Source organism: Engystomops pustulosus, chromosome 4 (genome assembly GCF_040894005.1).
Source record: "Engystomops pustulosus chromosome 4, aEngPut4.maternal, whole genome shotgun sequence".
Lineage (NCBI taxonomy): Eukaryota > Metazoa > Chordata > Amphibia > Anura > Leptodactylidae > Engystomops > Engystomops pustulosus.
In genome coordinates this window covers 90,411,192-90,431,735 of record NC_092414.1, presented here as the reverse complement: position 1 = coordinate 90,431,735, position 20,544 = coordinate 90,411,192, and the positions used below count along the sequence as shown (strand labels likewise).

The following is a 20,544-nucleotide window of genomic DNA, read 5'->3' as shown; positions in this document are numbered from 1 at the left end:
TACTCCAGATGTATATGACAGACATTAAGATGCAACATGTACTCTAATAATTAGAGCAAATGTGTGTATTTATGTTATTCTGCTATAAGTGCCTGGCTAATGACAGATATATTATTTATCATCATGACTTATTGATGTGGGGTAATGTAGCTGTGTATACAAGGAGCGACAGACCGCTAATTATTAATATATGTAACCATGACAGTATGTGAAAGTGACATGAATCACTCACTCCACAAGAACCCTTGTAATTAAAAGTCAACTTACTTTAGCTCTGGGCCCCAAGACTACCTTTAGCACCCCTATAGAATCTGACAGATGTTCATCATAAAGTTAAAATGAAAATAACTACACTGTGCCCGTCGAATCTGGAGTTTAATGTTTTTTTCCACCATCTTAATATTTTCCAGGGACAGTACAAGCTGTGAATCCTTTGTTCCCAATATGTTGACATTTTTACATAAATGCATAAAACATAACCCAGTGTACAGTTATTGCTAGTTAGAATAAAACTCCTAGAACTAAAATTGTTCTGCACCGCCCTTCCAGGCGCTGCCGGAGGCATAACACAGGGATTCACTCTTTGGTACATCTGTTACATACAAGACTCTAGACAGTTCTGCCTCTAAACAGCTAAAACTTTATTGAAGTTCAAGAACTTTCCAAGCAGAGGTCGCATTAACGCCTCACCAAGCGTCATAGACGCATGATGAGGCGCCGTTACTCCCCAAAATAATTGCCATGCGTCAAAGTACGCTTGGCAATTATTCCTTGTAGTGCGCAGGCTGAGCGGTGCGGCACGCTCGTTGGTGTCTCCGCTGCTGAGCGGGGTCAGTGTCAGTGTGAGCTGCGAGGCGGCACTCGCACACGGCATTTCGTGCTCCTCGCTGCTGTTGGCTGCCTTGGCGGCGGACCCATGCGGGGGAGTGATTTGCGGAGGTCCGGAGTATGAGTGGCGCCTGCAGATCCTCCTCCAGGAGCTGAACACCGCCATATGCATCAGTGACCTGGCAGTGGGGCAGGCTTAGAGTGCACTGGACTGAGCTGGAGCTGCGGGTGAGACATCCACCATAGATTGCACTTCTGCAAATTCTTATGCCTAGCACAGCTGTGGCTTTGTTACTTTTGTATCCTATAAACCCAATTCATTCACTTCTCCTAGACAATTGTAGCGAACCCTCAGCTGTGGGAAGTGTTAACGCTCAGAAAAAGGGTTAGGGACACTCAAAACCTGTTGTTGTGTGGGCAGCTCTTTCATGATTTTTCACAGCTGAGGGTTTGTTACAAGTGTCAGTGGTTCTTTGGAAGCAGCAGGAATGTCATCTACAATACAGAACAATGTGACAAACCCTCAGCTCTGACTTGTTATGTTGAGATTGTTGGACATCAGTTTTATCCACATGGTTTTATAAGGAGAAAAAGATCTGATGCTGCAATAGAACTACCACTCTTATCCTGATCAGGTCTTGCTGGCAGTTGTAGTTCTTCCCGTATCTTGAACAAGGCCTATCCTTTTTCTTGAGGACTTTGGTCCTGTACATTACTGAAATGGTCATATGGATTAATGTATGTGATATATAGAGCGTCTCTCTACATATATGCCAAGGTCCTAATCAGAGGCCGCATTTACGCCTCAGCCAGCGTCATAGACGCATAATGGGGCGCCGTTACTCCCAAAAATAATTGCCAAGTGTAAAAGTACGCTTGGCAATTATCCCCTGTTGCACACAGGCTGAGCAGGACACAGGATGCAGTGTCTTCAACACCAATAACAAAGCTTCTTTCACATTGCTGATGTTAACCCCTTAAGGACGGAGGGTTTTTCCGCTCATTTCTCGCTTTTCAACTACAAAAATCCATAACTTTTTCATTTTTACGTGTACAGACCTGTGTGAGGGCTTATTTTGTGCGTAACAAATTTTACTTTCCCGTGATGTTGTTTATTTTAACATGCCATGTACTGCGAAGCTGAAAAAAAAATTCCAAATGTGGAAAAATTGAAAAAAACCCGCACGTGCGTCACGTTCTTGTGGGCTGTTTTTTCGACTTTGACTGTGCACTCAAAATAACAGCTCAGCTTTATTCTTCGGTGCGATCGCGGTGATACCAAATTTATATAGGTTTTATTGTGTTTTAATACATTTTCAAAAATTAAACGAATGTGTACAAAAAAGAAAAAAAACATTTTGCCATCTTCTGACGCTAATAACTTTTTCATACTTTGGTGCACGGAGATGTGTGAGGTGTCATTTTTTGCAAAATGAGCCAACGTTTTCATTGCTACCATTCTGAGGTCTGTGCGACATTTTGATCATTTTTTATTTCATTTTTTATGTGATGTAAAAAGTTGTAAAAGTCGCATTTCGGACATTTGGGCGCCATTTCCCGCCTCGGAGGTCACCGCCGGCCGTAACCGTTTTTATATTTTGATAGAACGGGCATTTTGGGACGCGGCGATACCTAATATCGGTATGATATCGGTATGAAAGGGTTAATAGCCGTAATCGGTGCAAGCACAGACCGCGGTTATTAGCGGTGAAGGTTTTCTGCAATATGCAAAAAACCCCACCCTTGTATGAAGAGGACTCGGCGCAGAGCTTTAAGGGGTTAAGCATCGTGTAAGGGTGAAGACACACATGTCGTTTTTAGGCCGTTTTTAGTTAGTGCGTTTTCAGATCGCTAAAAACGCATTCGTTTTTGACCAGTTTGAATTAAGATAATTGCTCAAACCTGTCAAAAACGCATGCGTTTTTAACGATCTAAAAACGGCCCAAAAACGGCCTAAAAACGCCATGTGTGTCTTCACCCTGAGGGGCTTTGTTATTGGATGCCCTTCTACCATGCGGGCTATTAGCTGTGTATTGAACACAGCTGATAGTCTATTGTATAAAAGGAATCTGTAGTCATAGTATGGTCCACTGCCCAGATTTGCTAGTAAGAAAGGTAGTACAGTGCTATGTTGTATCTGTAATGATTTTCATGCTATTCATCTATTAACACTGTATATGCCTAGGAGTTATTTATATGTATTGCTGAAAATTTGATACTCCTCCTCGGCTAAAAATACTCCTCAAAAATGGTGAAAGGAGTATTATTACCCTTCTGGAAAAAAGTTAGTGCGACCTCTGTTTCCAAGTGTAACAGGACAAGATAGCTTTAAAGGAGCTAAACTCATGGTAGATTTGTCCTAACAAGAAATTCCTGAAGAATATCTTCCTCAGGACATCCTTTATTATAACACTATATGACATATGAAATATAGAGTTATAAAAGTTATAACTGTGGACCAACCTGGTGGTGCCACGCTCCAACAACTCCAACCTGCTTTGCACCTAATGAACACTATACATACTCACCCCCGCTCCTCTTTATGTTTCAGCACATTGGGAGGATGCAGAATGGCTCCTCTATCCATTTTGTTTCCAATACAGATAAGGTAGTACCACGCCCCTGTACAATTATCACCGTTAAGTAGAAGGGGGTTTTCCATCCCTATAAATCTTTTACAGATTGCTGAAACAGTAAATATGACTAGGGCCAATTTAAGCAAGCAAATAATTATTACTGTCCAAAGGATAATTTCTCCTTTGGGAAGAAGTCAAAAGGTTTGTATGCCAGGTGCCAGTTCACAATGTTACTTATTAAAATATTACTTCACTAATAAATCAGTGGATAAAAAAAAACCGAAGAACATTTTCATAAAAAGTTCTTTGAGTCAGTTAGAAAGAAAACATTATAGTTTCATTGTGTATCATTAAGTGCATTAATTGTGATGGCCCAAAATTCTCTGTCATCCTTAACGAATATCAAAACTAAACATTTAAAGGAGTATTACCATCTAATATAAACTATAACCTGTCTGCTCTTTTATTACCAACCCAGATGGATAAGCCAACTGATTAAAAATACTAATACACAGCAGGCACCCGATAATGATGTTGGTACCACAGGAATCATTGTATTGATTGATTTATGCTTATTAGAAATGGACAATAACTGTAAGACCCACAAAAAGTCCATGTCTGTTTACTAGGTCAACTCTAAACAGTCGCCTGCAGTGGGTGTCAGTCTTTCCCTATGCCCAAAGTGTAGACACGTAACAAGACAGACAAACAAATGTCTGCCTCACAACAAGTTAGAAAGAAAAGTTCAAAATAGAATACACAGGAGAATAGTTGAGGACATACGCCAATATCAAAAAACTACAGATGAATATCAAGATAACTAATGACAGAAAGATGGTAGACAAAACGTTTGACTAGAAAAGTAGAATAGGGTTTATATCAGAGGGCTTCAGGTGAGAAAAGCAGGGCTATGAAAGTGTGCAAGCATTAACCCTTGCTGGTTCAGAGCAAGGATCGCACATAGCCAGCAGTCCAGCAAATAGAGAACTGTACAGACTGAAAAGTACCATATGCAATTCGGTGCCTGACAGCACGAAGTGCAGAAGACTGAAACGCCAATGAAACAAAAGTGTGATTTTAACCTCAACAAACAAGGTTTCTAGAGCATTCTGATAACCAAGCATATATGTTGGATGCAACTGCCTATAGTCAAATAAAATTGTATACTTCTATAGTTGCTAAAACTAATAAAAATAAATCCTCATTTTATTATATAAAAATGAGACCACATCCAAACAATTGTCATTCTCTGGTGTGATGAACACTTGTTTCTTAAAATCAATACTTGGAAATGTCACAGAACTGAAAGATAACTCAATAAAAGGTTGTAATTCTATGCTGGCAAAGAGACAGATCTACACTGCAACCTTCCAGCATATTTATTGGGCATTCGTTTCTTGGCAATCTGCAATTTTGAAAGCAATGGACTAGGTGAAACCATGTCAGGTTCAATGCCCTTTCATTGGCTGACCTATTTAGATTTATAGCTAAATGCCTTTTAGAGGATTAAGATATTCCAAGATATTCCAGAAAGTGTGATATTTCACATCACACAATATATTGCATTAAGAAAAAATGAATCACAAATAAAACAAAAACATGAAAAACAGTTCTTGCATGGAAGTTTAAATAATAAGGGAAGATGTCAATTATGTGTTAGATGTTATCTGAGCGACAGAAAATTTGCCGAAAGGGATTATGGGCTTCATGCTCCAGTTGACACCTAGGTATACTGTGATTAGGTTCCATAAAGAGATGACAGAATGGCTTATACATGGTTGCCTTCTTTTTGTGCTGTTTCTGAAAGCAAGGCTTATTTGGTAGACATTGGGATGTTTTTGTAAAAATTGTGGGACTTTAAAGGGGTTTGCCCATGAAAGAAAATTCTCAAATTTCAATCCCCTAGTGATGTTAACACATTAAAGAGTTTATATACACTTTTATTTACCTCCTGAACATTGTACTAGTATCTGGCACATAAAAAAAAAGATCAGAAAGATCAGAGATGAGAGATGCTGTGATCCATGAAGTGCATATTACACTCTCCAGCTCTTGCTACATCTCAGCTACACACACACTATCAGATCTCATGTGCCTCCCTCCCACTCCCCGGATAAAGAGCTTATCTGCCTGTAGCTTGTAGTTCTCCTCACACTGCTGATGACAGGAACTGAGTGTGTGAGCTTTGTCCTGTAATGCAGGGGAGGGGACCCTGCAGAGAGCAGAGAATATTGCTCTCGGCAATAGGTTACATATTTTGATTCTCAATATTTACCCTCTTTACTACTATTTTAGCATGAATTTATTTTCCCAGACATGGGACAAGTTTAATATCTAGCTCCAAAGTTATAATAATTCTACCAAATTTGTATATGTGATTCTACCTTTAAAAACAAACAGAACAATGCTCATATTGTGTGACTCACCCTTATCTTTCCATTTTCTGTTCTAAAAGAGACAAAAATCTTTCTCACCAGTGGTAAAGCGGAAGAAGACTAACCTCTTCCTGTATCTGCCCTGAAACTGTTTCCAAATTCACTCTGCCCACAGATCCGAAGATACCATGTCTTCTCTCATTCAGTATTTTTCAGCTATCCAGTGAGATTCCTACAAGTAAATCGACTGAACACTGCATAGTGTACATAGAGGATGTATATGGTGACTAACCGGGCAGCTTCGGTCACATGGAGGAGCATACAACATGTAATACATAGTAGAAATTATAAGTAAAACAGTTACATGAATAGTATAGTCTTTGCTGTGTGAACACCAAGAGTTAATAGCTTCACTGCACTGTGAACAAAGTGCAGTGTAAAAGGTGGGAGGAGTGCAGCATATGGTGAAAAGAGAGACTATTCTGTGTAGGAGATATCTGTATCACCTGAGTCCTTAACACATTCAGCTCTGCAACACACAGAGAGCACTGTCACATGACCTCCCTCCTCTGTGAGCAGTGAGCAGCAGCCCCTCCCCACCTGTGAGTCCATTGAGTTGTTAACAGGATGGTCTCCAGAGCTTGTCCACAAGCAGCTACTTCAGCACTGGGCTACACTGAGGAGTATAGCAAATATATTCTGGATATAGATAACAAAGATAATAGGCAAAGTTGTTCTACATCCCAAGAGCTACTGATTTGAGAAAAAAAAAACCTTTACGGTTGTGCTTTAAGCTTTCCCAACAAATGTTTTATTTTTGTTATTTTGGCAACTCTTCTAGAAATGGAAACAGTTTTTTCTATCTAAGATGTGCTATGCTTTGATGATGGCAAGAGCATGTTTTAAATGGAATACCAGCAATATTATCATTGTAACAAAAGTATGGCCCCTGTTAATATTTCGTTTATTAAGAAAATAGATTCCCTTAAAATGGTTTATCAAAGTTTTTTAAACTAAGTAAATGTGTATCTCTTCATATTATTACCAATACTAATATTGGAGTGCTATCACCAACATGAAGTGGATGAGCTGTTACCTGTTACCATCATCTATTGTCAGTAGTGCTAGTGGAAGCAATGATGGTGTTTTCTACAGAGGAGCACTTCTGTCTGTAATGTAAATGAAGTGATTGCTGCATAAAAACATCTACACTTACAGAACATGGGTTCAGTGGTTTTTACCCAAGCATACTTACATGCTGGAGTGTTCACCCTGAAACAGGGCTTATTTTTTTTTAGAAAAAGGACTTTTAAAATATGCAAATGAGCCTCAGTGGCTCCTTTGGGCATCACAGAAGCCCCTTCTTGAAGAGAGGGAAGAGGTGGGCATAAGTCCTTTAGAAAGGTGTGAATAATTAGCATATGAAGGAGCCAGAAGGGGTTTCTGCAATGTACACAGGGGCCCCCTCAAGCTGAAAGTTTTTTTCTCCCCAAAACATTAGCAGCTAAAATAAAGAACAGAACCAGTTTCAGGGGGCCCACATCATTGTGGAAGTATTCTTAGGTTAAAATCACTGAATCCTTCTGTTTGATATTCTTTAAATATAGATGGAGCATGGAGATTTTTTTTATTCATCACAATTTTCCTAAAAAATATGTTAAAAATAAATACTTGGTTAAAAAGTATGCCATTTTCTGGTGACACTTTGCCTTTAAAAAATGTCTGTATTGTAGCCTACATACAGTTTAATATTGGCAGATTTAACATGAGATTTATTGTTTAAGAAGTGCATAGAAACTGCTTAATGAAATTCCGTGTCTAGCCATATCTAACCAACTAATATTGTTAATTTCATTTCCTGAGATTTAAAAGTAGAAAGCTGTAAAAGGTCATGTCGGATATATTTTATAATAGCAGAGGCTTGGAAAGAAATAGCAAATCAAGATTTGCATTTTTGAATCTCTCAGCAGCAAAAAAGTCATTGGGCTTAAAGCGTAACTCCAACGTTAGAATGATTTCACCAAATTCTTATATGTGATTCCCCCTTAAACAGAACGATTCCCATATTGTGAAGTGAGGTGACGTGGGTGGAGTCTAACCTCTTCCTGCATCTGCCCTGAAGGTGAGTCACATTATAGTACAAATAGAGAAATTATAGTAGAGATTTAGAAACAGAGAAAAAAATGTTAGAAAAAAAAAAAAACGAAAGTACTATGGTGAAACCACTGTTGCTAAACACTTTTTTGGATCCCGACATAATGTAGAACAACTGCAGTGGTTGGTATTGGAGGAAGTAGAAGGCTTTTACATTGTGAGACTTATTAGATATTCTATCTTGATACTCTGTCACCTAGAGGCATAACTGAAAACTGTAATTTTAAAGGAAACCTACCACTTGTAGTGGCAGGTTTCCGATGGCAATACCGAGCACCAGCTCAGGATGAGCTGGTGCCGGAGCTTATTTTAGTTAGTGTTTTAAACCGCGGTATCGCGGTTTAAAACACTTTTTAAACTTTATAGCCGGCGCAGGCAGGTACGCGCTCGGCGCTTACCGTGCGCGCGGCTACATAGGAAGTGAATGAGAGCCGCGCGCATGGTAAGAGCCGAGCGCGTACCTCCATGCGCCGACTATAAAGTTTAAAAAGTGTTTTAAACCGCGATACCGCGGTTTAAAACACTAACTAAAATAAGCTCCGGCACCAGCTCCCCCTGAGCTGGTGCTCGGTATTGCCATTGGAAACCTGCCACTTCAAGTGGTAGGTTTCCTTTAATGTGTAAGAGTGCGCCTTTCGATAAAATGATCGTAAAAAGAGAAATAAGTAATGATGGGAGTAAAGCACCTATACATTACCTTTATACCAGATATACTACATTGTTCATTGATTTTATTTATGTGTTTTAGATTTGTTGACAGATAGACTGTAGATTGGCCAAATGGCATCTCAATAGAACTGAGAACATAGGAATAGTTAAAGATAGAAACATGCTTCTCCACCATACTACATTGAGGGATAACAAATCTAAAAGAGACACAAAACCAACATTATTATATCAGCATAGGCCTCAATTTAATTATATTAAAATGTATTGTACGCAAGAGTTTACCCATTCCATTCCAAGATAAAACATTAGCTCAAATCCCGGGGGATGGCTTTAGCGTAATATCTCGTAGAGCCACTTCCATTAAAAACATTATTGCACCAAGTTTCCCTAAAGAGAAGACTAGGGCAGGTTGGGTACACCACAATGGATTTTACAGATGTGGTACACACCCCTGTAAGACATGCAACTATGTACTAACTACCAAGACCTTTCAGAATCATGATGACACACAACAGCATTACATAACGTCATATATCAATTGCAACAGTGAGGGGTTAGTATATGTTGTAGAATGCACTAAATGCAGCTCAGCTCACCAGGCTGTGACCTCTGTGAAGGAGCAGGAGGGAGGAGCTGTACAGGAGCACAAAGGTGGGGACCAAGAGCTTAGAAGTGTGCAGCACAGACAAGTCACATGTTGCAATAGAAAAGGTGCATATTAGTAAAAGAGGAGGGGACATAAAAAGACGTCTTTTTGACAGGGAAGGATCTTTCATTTACAAAATAGATACCCTATAGCAGGGGTCAGGAACCTTTTTGGTCGAGAGAGTCATGAACGCCACATATTTTAAAATGTTATTCCGTAAGAGCCGTACCTTATGCACATGCCCCCCCCCCAGTAGATAGGTAGTCCCAATGTCACCGGTGCCCCTGCGATCTAGGTCTCGGAACGTAGGCACACCAGTGCCCCTCTACGTGGCAGCGCCCCTTTTCAGAGCTCACTCAACCCACCACTTTCCGGCTCCCGTCATGGGTGGCCAGCGCGCGGACACTCACAGATTTAAAGGGCCAGTGCCCTGCTGATTGGCGTTGCCCACTTCCCGGGTTCCAATAAAGACCGGCGGCTACCAGATAGGTAGCCACAGCACATGCCCCCAAGTAGATATGTAGCCACAGCTGTCTAAGAGCCAGATGCAGCCGACAAAAGAGCCATATCTGGCTCCCGAGCCATAGGTTCCCTACCCCTGCCCTATAGGCTTAAATTATAGGAATGAATTGATGATTAATTATAGAGATGACAGTAATTATATGCACATCTGCATTTTATTCCATTTTTTTTAATTTGATTTAGGCACAACATGGATGTTTGGAAATCAAATACCACATATACATGTTATACTTAGCAATCCTAAAGGTGGCAGCCTTTTTTGTAATGTTTTAAATATAACTATAATGCTCAGCCCGCAGGCTGTATAAGCCGGGGGGCTGCAGGACTGACCGTGCTCTTTGCCTTTAAGGGGTACGGTCCCTCCTGCTTCCCCCCATCCCCCTTCTTGCCCGCTGATTAGCCAGTTTGTGGCCAGCAGCCCAGGATATTTATTCCTGAGCGCAGAGCTAGCCCAGCCTCTTTGGACTGCTCCACGCTCAAGAGATTCCACCCCCCTCCCAAAGTTATTATTGTATATTATTGGATTGTTAATATATGTTATTCTTCTTGCTGGTTTGTTATTGCGTTGTTCATGTTGTTGTTGGTAGTCACAGCTTGGCCTGTGGTGGAATCTTGACCCTCTCGGCTGGTAGTTAAATTACCTGACGGAACAACTAGGACATGCCCCCGCGAAGGCGGGGCCAGGCATGCTAGGTGAAGTTTAGGGAAAGGGTCTGGGTTCCCCACAGGTCGCTTATTTGTTGTAAATAATAAAGCTGTGGCAGACCCCCAGTTTTTTATCCCAAATTGTGTTGTGAGTTGGTTTTTGGAAGGGAAGACGGGGGGCATTATGTGGGGTTAATCATTCTTACAGTCAGTCTTTAGAAAAGTGCTAGCTACATTTAGTAACTACATGCCTTGTTTATATATTTAAAAGATATGTCATTGTCTCTTTTTTGTAGTTTTGCATTCTATGTTAGGCATTCATATATGGCGGGTACTCACTAGCAGCGCTTGGGTCATGAACGCGGGCGGATCCATGCGGGGCATTACGTTTCTTAGTTGGAGATCTACCTGTTTTCTGGTCAACTGGTACTTCATTTTCACTGAGCATTCATGATACCAGCTATGATTAAGAGCGTCGAATGACACTGGAAACGAGTTGGCCTTGTACGGCTATACCATTTATCCTGTAACAAGCTATGTTATGACCAAAGCTGTCATTTTTTATGGAATGGACTATGTATTCAGAATAAAGATAAAGTTGTAAAACTATTTGTGGTTGCACACGATGGATTCAATTCCCTTTTGCCGCCCTGTAGTTGCGGCCATGATAAAAGTTAAGGAGATGGGAACACAACTATGAGACATTTAGGCCTCATATACCTCTTTCAAATAATTATAATCACCTTTATACCAAATCCTTGTAAATGGTTTAGAACCAGAAACAGATGGAAACTAAAGGTCAAGCCTATGTATAGATGAAAATCCTGGATCTGCCAGACCTACGATTTTGGCCTTACAAAGAAACTATAGTGGAATCTAAGCTTTGTTTTTCTCCTAAACATTCTGTGTTTTAGGAAAACCATCAGCAGAGTCATTTCTTGCTCTGCAGTAAAGACAGAGTGGGGATTTGGTCGTTGCAGCTTAACTCACACTAATCAATCACTACAGACTGCACGGGAATGCAGTCAATGCAGTTTGTCTATTGTCCTTCATTACATTACCCCGAGCTAGCTGAAATAGAGCAGCAACTAAATCACACTGCCTGCAGATCTTTAATATACTTTGTGCAGGACATATGTTTAAATCTATGAAAAAAAAGAAGTGTTACACATGAAATTTACAACCACGTGTTTCGAGTCAGCATCCGGGCTGAATAGACTGTTTCATGACTAGCACACATACATAATCATGAAAATTTAAGGTAAGAAATAGATAGCACATGTTTTATGAAAGAACAAAATCATGTGGTCAAACATGGTAAAGGGTCAGTGTAATATTGCACAATTACATTAGAGCTATAGACAATTTGTTGCTCAAATTTAGGTATCATACAGGATGTGTTTATAACATTTCAGCTCTTTAGTAAAATATGTTTACTATTTTTCGGACTATAAGGCGCACTTCTCAGAAATCAAAGGTGCGCCTTATAGTCCAGTGCGCCTTATATATGAACCGTACTTACAGACAACAGCTGCCTTGAACTGTGCACAGGTCTGCCACCTGCTGGTCATTCATCCTTATAATCATGTGCGCCTTATAATCCAGTGCGCCTTATATATGAACCTAGATGTTTTAGCAGGCATTTATTGATGGTGCGCTTTATACTCCGGTGCGCTTTTTAGTCCGAAAAATACTGTATATTAGAAAGAAGGATCCCTCTCAACCAAGCCCTTCCATACATCCATCTGAATAGCAGGTCAGCTAAGCTGAATTTACATTGCAACAACCAGAAGTGACCTCTCTGGCCAATGGGAGTTGAAGGAAATGCATTATCTTTGTTAGAAAAACCATAAAGGAATTGTCCCACAATATCCACAGGATACCCGAGGGTACGACTGCTTTGATGCCCAATTATTAGGAGAATAGATGACACAAAGTGCACATGCATGCACTTTTACGGCTGATCTGCGAGAGATCAGTGTCCTGGCAGCCACGTACAAGTGAAAATCCAACAGTTAGATTCCACCAATCTGTAATTTATCAAACAAAGATACAATATTTGGTTCAAAATCAAATAGTTCCCCGCAGTGTGCATACCTTCTATGCTGGTTAAAATAGCAGGTAAAGGGCTGATATCCAATCTCCTTGTTCCAGTACTTCTCCCACTGTAAAACATTTTCAGAATTTTTCTGATTTTCTCTCTCACATGGAGGAATATACGAGCACTGTAGAGATATATGTAAAATACAAATCAATATTTTACTAAACCAAAAGGGATACTTTTGTATACATTATTAAGTATGTTAGGGCCTGTGATCACTGGTATCATATTTTTGTTAAAACCTATGGCTATATTAACTATAGCATGAAAAGAAAACACAAGCGGTAGTCACTACTGAAGTCAAATGACTTTCTTTCCTGACTTGTCACAGGACGTTTGTACTTTCAATAGCACCAGCTATTTACCTTTATCGAAACACCGACATCATCGGTCATACCCAACAGTTCAAAGAACAGGACGGTTCTTATAAATTATACCTATTACCACTAAATTAGTGCTTGTTCGCACATAACCCAAAGCAGTTTCTGCTAGGAGACTCATAAGCATTAAAGGGGTTTGAAAGAAAGTTATCAAATTTTAATCCTATAGTGATGTTTACATAAGTATAACTGTGTTGTATAAGCAAATGAGAGAAGCGACAGGCTTCATTTAGGTGGTGCGCATAGACATTTAACAGGATCGATATGAGTATTTATGAATAGAGGCATACAGGGTCATATTACTGTACAGGACCCTGTTAAATTAGGAGTATAATAAAAAATTGGGGACTTACTCCGTCAAACAATACCTGAAACCAAGGTATACCGGATATTTTTAAGATAATTCTAAGAATATTTACAATACTTTAAAGACACAAATAAAAAAAATATAGACACAGTATAAAAAAAAACACAATATAAAAAAAATATATATATTTTACACACCCCTAACTTTCCCTCTTTTCACCATTCCCTATTCAATTGAGTTACTAGAAGGTGGTGCACACTTGGGGTGTTACTTTTTTGTCTGGAACAACTGACAGTATAACCCTTTTTGCATGTTTACACAGTAAAGATAATTTTTAACCCCTCACTTTACAATTTAACTCAGTTATCTACACTTGCATTTAGCTTCTGAACAGTCTACTAGTAACTGACACATAGAAAAAGAGAGATGAAACAGATCAGGAAGATACCCATTGTAACCCATTTCTGACACAGCTACACTATTCTTCATGCGTTCCGGTGCACAGTTGGACCATGCGCCAGATTTCACATGCAGAGTCCAACAGAAGTGTGTCGCTATGCCCATGTTAAAGGTGCACCAAAAAATAGTTGGAACACACCGTCGGTGCAGTGCAGAGGTTGCAATATTCATGAAGAATGGGAGCCACAAATCATGAATCTTGCAGTTTGCACTGTTTTTAGTAAATATGCCCCAATATATTATTTTGTTATCCTAAGTATATTTAAAAATCTTGTCTTCATGAGAATACCCCTTTAAAGTATAATCATCATTTGAGATAATTTTTTATATTGTGTGTTGGGGATGTGGTGACCATTTCTGTAATATACTTTACTAACAAATTAAGCATTAGTTTGCATTAGATGCATATTACACCCTGTATAGTGTGTGTCTATGAAGGCTGTATGAGCTCACGTCTAATCTCCCTATGTTTGGTTAAACAACTTTGAGAAGAGAGGATTAACCCCTTCACTTGCAGCTTGATCTTTGAAAATACTTCACATACTATAGCTAGGGAGAGAGCTATAAAGGTTTAACACTTACAGCTGTGTCCTGTAGACTAATTTGCCATAGCAAAGTAGAAGTAACAATTAACAAGCAGCACCTTGCAGTCTGTTTGTTTAGAAATTAAACAGAATTATGGAAAAATACTCAAAATACTCACAACAATTATCTGAAATGACGGTTACCCTATAAAGAGGACCAGTTTTGGTGTTCAAAGATTGCACATGCTCTCCTAACCGTTTATACATGTAAAATTAGTTGCAACTACAGAACTTGTACTGGTTACTCATAAAATGATCTTTTAAAAAAAAAATAAAGCAGATTTACATTGTAAAGTATTCTTTAATAAATATACATCTCCGATTTTTACTGCTACATAAAGATAAAATAAGTTGTTTAGAAGCCACATCTACCAGCTGTGCATCCTGCAACAATATACACCATTTATACTGGATAACAGCCGATTCTTGTTTCTTCCCTCATTATGAGGTGAAGCCTTTCCTGCAATTGCAGTATCGACTCATCTGTATGCTTTCTGAAGATTTTGATCTTATACATTAATATGTACTTTATGGGAATAAAAATCTAATATGATAGGGATAATTCTCAAAATGTAATAGTGTTAGGACAGCCAGGGCCGGCGCCAGCACCCGGCAAACCCGGGCAAGTGCCGGGGCCCCCAGCTGCTGGGAGGGCCCACTCGTGGCTAAACCCCTGTCCCAAACAGCCTGGCCGTGCCGGGTGCTGGCGCCGTAAAGCGGCGCTCTGTGTGCTGCAGGACGCTGCGTCTCCGCATGACCGCGGTCACAGGTTCCGCTAGCGTCGCGTTCCTAACGCGATGCTAGCGCACAGGGGGCGGCCCTCGGCCCGATCACATATGCGATCGGGCCGAGGGCCGCCCCCTATGCGCTAGCGTCGCGCTATGAACGCGACGCTAGCGGAACCTGTGACCGCGGGCTGAAGCACTGTGAGGCTGCCGGAAGGAGAGGGAAGACGGAGAGGGGGAAGCTCCGGACCTGAGCAGAAGGCTGAGGTAAGTTTTATTCTTTTATTTTGAATGGTCATATTTACTAGTATAGGGGCTGTTAGTAATGAATGGGACTCGGGAAGGGGGCTGTATGTAATACATGTGGGGAAGGGGGCTGTATATAATGTATTGGGGGCTACATATAATGTATTGGGGGTCAGGAGGGGGCTGCATATAATGTATTGGGGGTCAGGAGGGGGCTGCATATAATGTATTGCAGGTCAGGAGGGGGCTGCATATAATATATTGGGGGTCAGGATGGGGCTTCATATAATGTATTGGGGGTCAAGAGGGGGCTGCATATAATGTATTGGGGGTGAGGAGGTGGCTGCATATAATGTATTGGGGGTCAGGATGGGGCTGCATATAATGTATTGGGGGTCAGGATGGGGCTGCATATAATGTATTGGGGGTGAGGAGGTGGCTGCATATAATGTATTGGGGGTCAGGATGGGGCTGCATATAATGTATTGGGGGTCAGGATGGGGCTGCATATAATGTATTGGGGGCGAGGAGGGGGCAGGGCTGTATATAATGAATCCATGCCGTTACGCGAGTTGACTGCAAAGGGGCCCACTGAGGCTCTGTCGCCCAAGGGCCCACTGAAACCTGGAGCCGGCCCTGAGGACAGCTCATATCTGCACTATATACTAAATACTGAAGGTGAACAGAAAGTGAAACGTCTTCCATTTCACATAGGGTTAAATGCATAGATGGACAAAAAGCATGACAGAAGTCCCCAAAGTTATCTTGGATGATGTTGGTTTACAATACACTCTGTGGTCTTTATTGTCCTTCACCACTTTGACCAACATATCCAAATTTAATTTTGAATTTTAGATAGATTTGGGATTGGATATTTAGAACAAAGGAGCATTGCTGGTCGTGATAATATATACTGTATTATATACTATATATAAATGTGGTATTGAAGATTTCTTCTCCATGGTAATAACTGATTATCTTAACAGCCGTACAGAGGCTTGCATGTTTTTGGCTGTGGTAAATGCCAGCTGAATCATTTCACAGCTAGCTTTAGTTAGATTTCTGATAAACCGTGTTACAATGGTGAACAAAAATTAATCAACTGAATAAAATAAAACCTAAAATTATTCGGCCATTTCTAGTTGCCACAGGAGTTTTCTAAATATTGTTTCCAGGGTGACATTTCAAGTAGCATATTTGATATAATCCAAGTTCATGTGTTTAAAGCAGTCAGTAAGAAATTACTTGATAATATTATGTAAAGAATTTATTTTCAAGGGGCAAAACTCTACTTGATAATAATCACATAAAAAGATATTTTAAAGAGAACTTGCCCAGGCAATTTGGGACATGCAAACCAGCTACAGGTCCTTATGGACCAGTGGTTTAGTGATTTTTTAAAATTGCCCTTTGTGAAGTCCCTTGTGGACACTATAAAAAAAAAAACTTTACACTTACCGTACCTAGAAATGAGTCCAATGAAGCGCATCGGACCCATCTCTTTTGCTGCCCACACCTGCCCAGTTCTTCACTGAAACTGGAGATGTACACCCTGCTTTCACTGGGTGACTGTGTGGGAAGCACTGGGTCAAGTCTAAACATTTATTACTATAATAGCGCCCACACAGGGACTAAAGATGGTTCAGTGTCCCAAATCACCCTAAAAGGTCCTTTTTAAGGCTCTGTTAACATCATGTTCTTTGTGATGGAACTATAGACTTGTATGTAGATGAAACAATTTTTGGACTCCATTTGGTATTTATGTTCAGCATTTCCATTTTTCCTGCTAAGAATAGTATGGTAAGTTTACCAGGAAGTTTTGGTACAGCCATAAGTATTTTCACTTCAAGTGAAATGGACATTCCAATCATTCCAACAGTAGCCGATATGTTATAGAGAGGGGGACATTGAGCAGATTGATATATAGGGGGTCATTTACTAAGGGCCCGATTCGTGTTTTCCCGGCGTGTTACCCGAATATTTCCGATTTGCGCCGATTTCCCTGTATTGCCCCGGGTTTTTGGCGCACGCGATCAGATTTTGGCGCATTCGCGCTGGCATGCAGGCGACGGAAAACGGGGGGCGTGGCCGAACGAAAACCCGACGGATTCGGAAAAACCGCCGCATTTAAAAAACCGAAAGTGTCGCGGAGCTTGCACTTACCTTCATCCAGGATAGGCCGGTGTATTTGAGTGCGTTCCGATGCTCTTCAGCGCAGCAGCGCCACCTGGTGGACGTCGGAGGAACTACCTTAATGAATCCCGGCCGGACCCGAATCCAGCGCAGAGAACGCGCCGCTGGATCGCGAACGGACCGGGTAAGTAAATCTGCCCCATAGTCTTGTGTATCCTGTGAATGCAGGGCTGACATATGTTCATGTGTTCTTTTCCGACCTATGTTCCTGCTTTTAGATGTGTGTATTCATCATTTTCTATCCTGTACTTTGACAGTCACAACCAGTCCGTGGATAATCTTATGCCCTTACAGAGCTGAATTATCAAGAACATATGCTCTAGGTATGCAAGGGGTTAATCGTTATCCTCCTTACTTATCTATCTGCAGTGCATGAACTTATGAAGGTTTTTAGAAACACTGTTCACCACAGGGAAAGAAAAGTAACTGAGAAAATATGACAAGGAAGTTTTTTTTAAAAATTATCACCTGCACTCTTCATTTTAGAAAATATAGCTCCAAAAGTTCAGTAGAACATTAATTTTCATATTCTGGAATAAGAGTACATTTTTGGGCAATGCAAGAAGACGCCGCTCCGGAGACAGTGGCAAGTGGGGAGTTTGACTGGGGCGGTACACCTGTCAAACGGTAACGCAGGTGTCCTAAGGCGAGCTCAGGGAGGACAGAAACCTCCCGTAGAGCAGAAGGGCAAAAGCTTTCTTGAATATTATGATGCTGTTATAACCAAAATCTTTCACAAATTTTTTTTAAAAAATGGAATAAACGATAAGCCATTAATAGCAGAGGTGTTTTATACTGGTGATAAGAGTGAAGTACCTTGCTGCTGTCTGCATACAACTGAACCTTCTGATAAATGATATTTATGACACTAACTATATATAGTAATCCTCCCATAACATTAATATATGAGTCACTACAGGATTGCTTGTTATTTTACTTTTTTGTTTGAGTCTAGTAATCTTTGTTCTTATCTGCCTTATCACCTAACCCTTCCTTCAGGACACCTGGTTTATGTGTCCACCCCATGAATCTGTCCATGTAATTATCATTTTTATTATGTGTCTTATTCTTTCTCACTCTAATACCTCCTACCCACCTCCCTTCTATCTCATTGTAGTCTGTTCCTCCACAATATATAGTTATGGAGCAGATATCTTACTGTACTTCCACATGGAAACCAGCAATGCCACAGATACTTTTATGTACAGGTCAATCCTCAGTATAAGATACATTAAACTGTAATACATGACCCAATTCTATTTCCTGAGTGTTTTGCAGATTATGAGGAAATACAAAGTTCATGCTTTAGTTGATTGTCAGATGCTTTGAATATCTCACAGTATGGGCCCAGGTACAAAATGGCATCTTTCATTTGATATTTATATAAATATATCTTCTTTCATGGCCAATCATGGTTCTTCTGATCATTCACCTCCTGTATATCTACCAATATCTAATCTTGAAGTGTCTATAATGTGTATAGAACTTTATGAATTTCCCACAATGACAAATTTGAAGTGAAAAAAGGATCCGGCCGCTGGGTTTCAACATATTCTATCCTTTTTATCTCTGGGACATCCTCTGCCATATTTCCCAGTGTAAAACAACACTTTTGTGCCAGATGACAAGGAAAAGTGAAGGATGGATCCCTCAGTAGAGTGGATATATTTTATTTTTACAGCTGGATTGTTCTTTCTGGAGATTTTTTCTATAGAATGGACAACCTATGTATATAACGTACACTAAGATTTAAATAACTTCTCATGTACCATGACAGATGGTCATGAGCCAAAATCGAGCCAAGCCTCTCAGCTTTCTAAGGAGAAATGAGAGGTGGGAAGCAGGCACCCCCCTTTTATGCACCCGGGTGGCAGCTATGGTGAGCAACACGGTTGTCTGAATGAGGCATGGAGCATGTGCATGAGAAGGCAGTATTAGTTAATGGTATTCTTCTTTCAGCAACCAGTATCATTGTGACATATAGGGGCACATTTACTTACCCTGCGCGATCCCCGAGGTGCGTTGTCTGCCGGAATCCACATCTGCTGCGATTCAATAAGATTGTGCACCCGAGTTCCTGCATGTGTCGCTTCCCCGCTGAGGTCCGCCGGAGTTCACCTTCTTCTTCCCGGTGCTTGTAAATGCGTAAATTGCAACACAATTTACGATGTTAAATCCTGCGCGTTGTCCGAATCTGTCGGATTGTCCGACGGACTGTCCCCCGATTTGTGTTGCGTGAAAGTCGGCACCGATGCACCCAAATCCGATTGGATGCGCCAAAAACCCTTTCTAAATGTGGCGCACATCGGAAATGGTTGGGTATTCCGACGATAGTGCGGACCGCGGACCCTTAGTAAATGAGCCCCATAATGTACAAAGACACTTCTTCCCTGCTGTAATCAAGATTAAAGTTCGGCGCCGCAGCCGCCCTGTGGTCGGTTACCTGGTCACTGCACGGTCTGTGATTCATGGACTGACCAGAACATTTTGATTTAGCCCTTACTTATATACTCTATTCATAAATATTCTGTATATGATTAATATGGTTAGACTTCAGCTTTAGTCCATTAATCTTGTTTTCATATGAACACTGATATTAATAGAAAATCCACTTGGACACAGACATTGCGGAATGTCCACAGTGAACTTTGTGGCTGAAATCATTTAATGCAGAAGCTTTTTGACACAGCATGTGGATAATATTTGTATAAATTGCATCCACTATGTAGCTAATGTAAATCACTTTAGGTTAGCTGCCAATTCCTCTGAGGCTAACCCACAGCAATTCCACAGCATTTGTCTATTGCCTTAAAGCTTCTCTAAAAGTTCAGTGTGTCAGCCAGTCCTAAAATTAACCAGTATAAATATGTAAAAAACCACTGACAATACTCGCCCCCGCTCCACTTCATCTTGATCCTGGTGCTGTCCTCCACTCCTCTTGCATGACGTCATCTCCAACTCCCAGCAGGGAGATGCAGGGGCATGCATAGTTGTCAGCCCGAAGCACCGGACATCTTGTCCCTGGATCCCTTTTCTAGTTGATCCAGGCAGAGGTCGCACTAACATTTTTCCAGAAGGGTAATAATACTCCTCTCACAATTTTTGAGGAGTATTTTTAACCGAGGAGGAGTACG

The 20,544-nt window shown here is 40.6% G+C and overlaps 1 protein-coding gene across 1 annotated transcript in view; it reads right to left on the bottom strand.

Annotated features, from left to right (window-relative positions):
- The window catches only part of KCNMB4 (potassium calcium-activated channel subfamily M regulatory beta subunit 4), a 58,740-nt gene that overhangs the window by 16,044 nt on the left and 22,152 nt on the right, over positions 1 to 20,544 (bottom strand). The window contains exon 2 of the mRNA XM_072146711.1: positions 12,513 to 12,640. Within this exon, the coding sequence (XP_072002812.1) occupies positions 12,513 to 12,640 (128 nt within the window). The remainder of the gene's footprint in view (positions 1 to 12,512; positions 12,641 to 20,544) is intronic.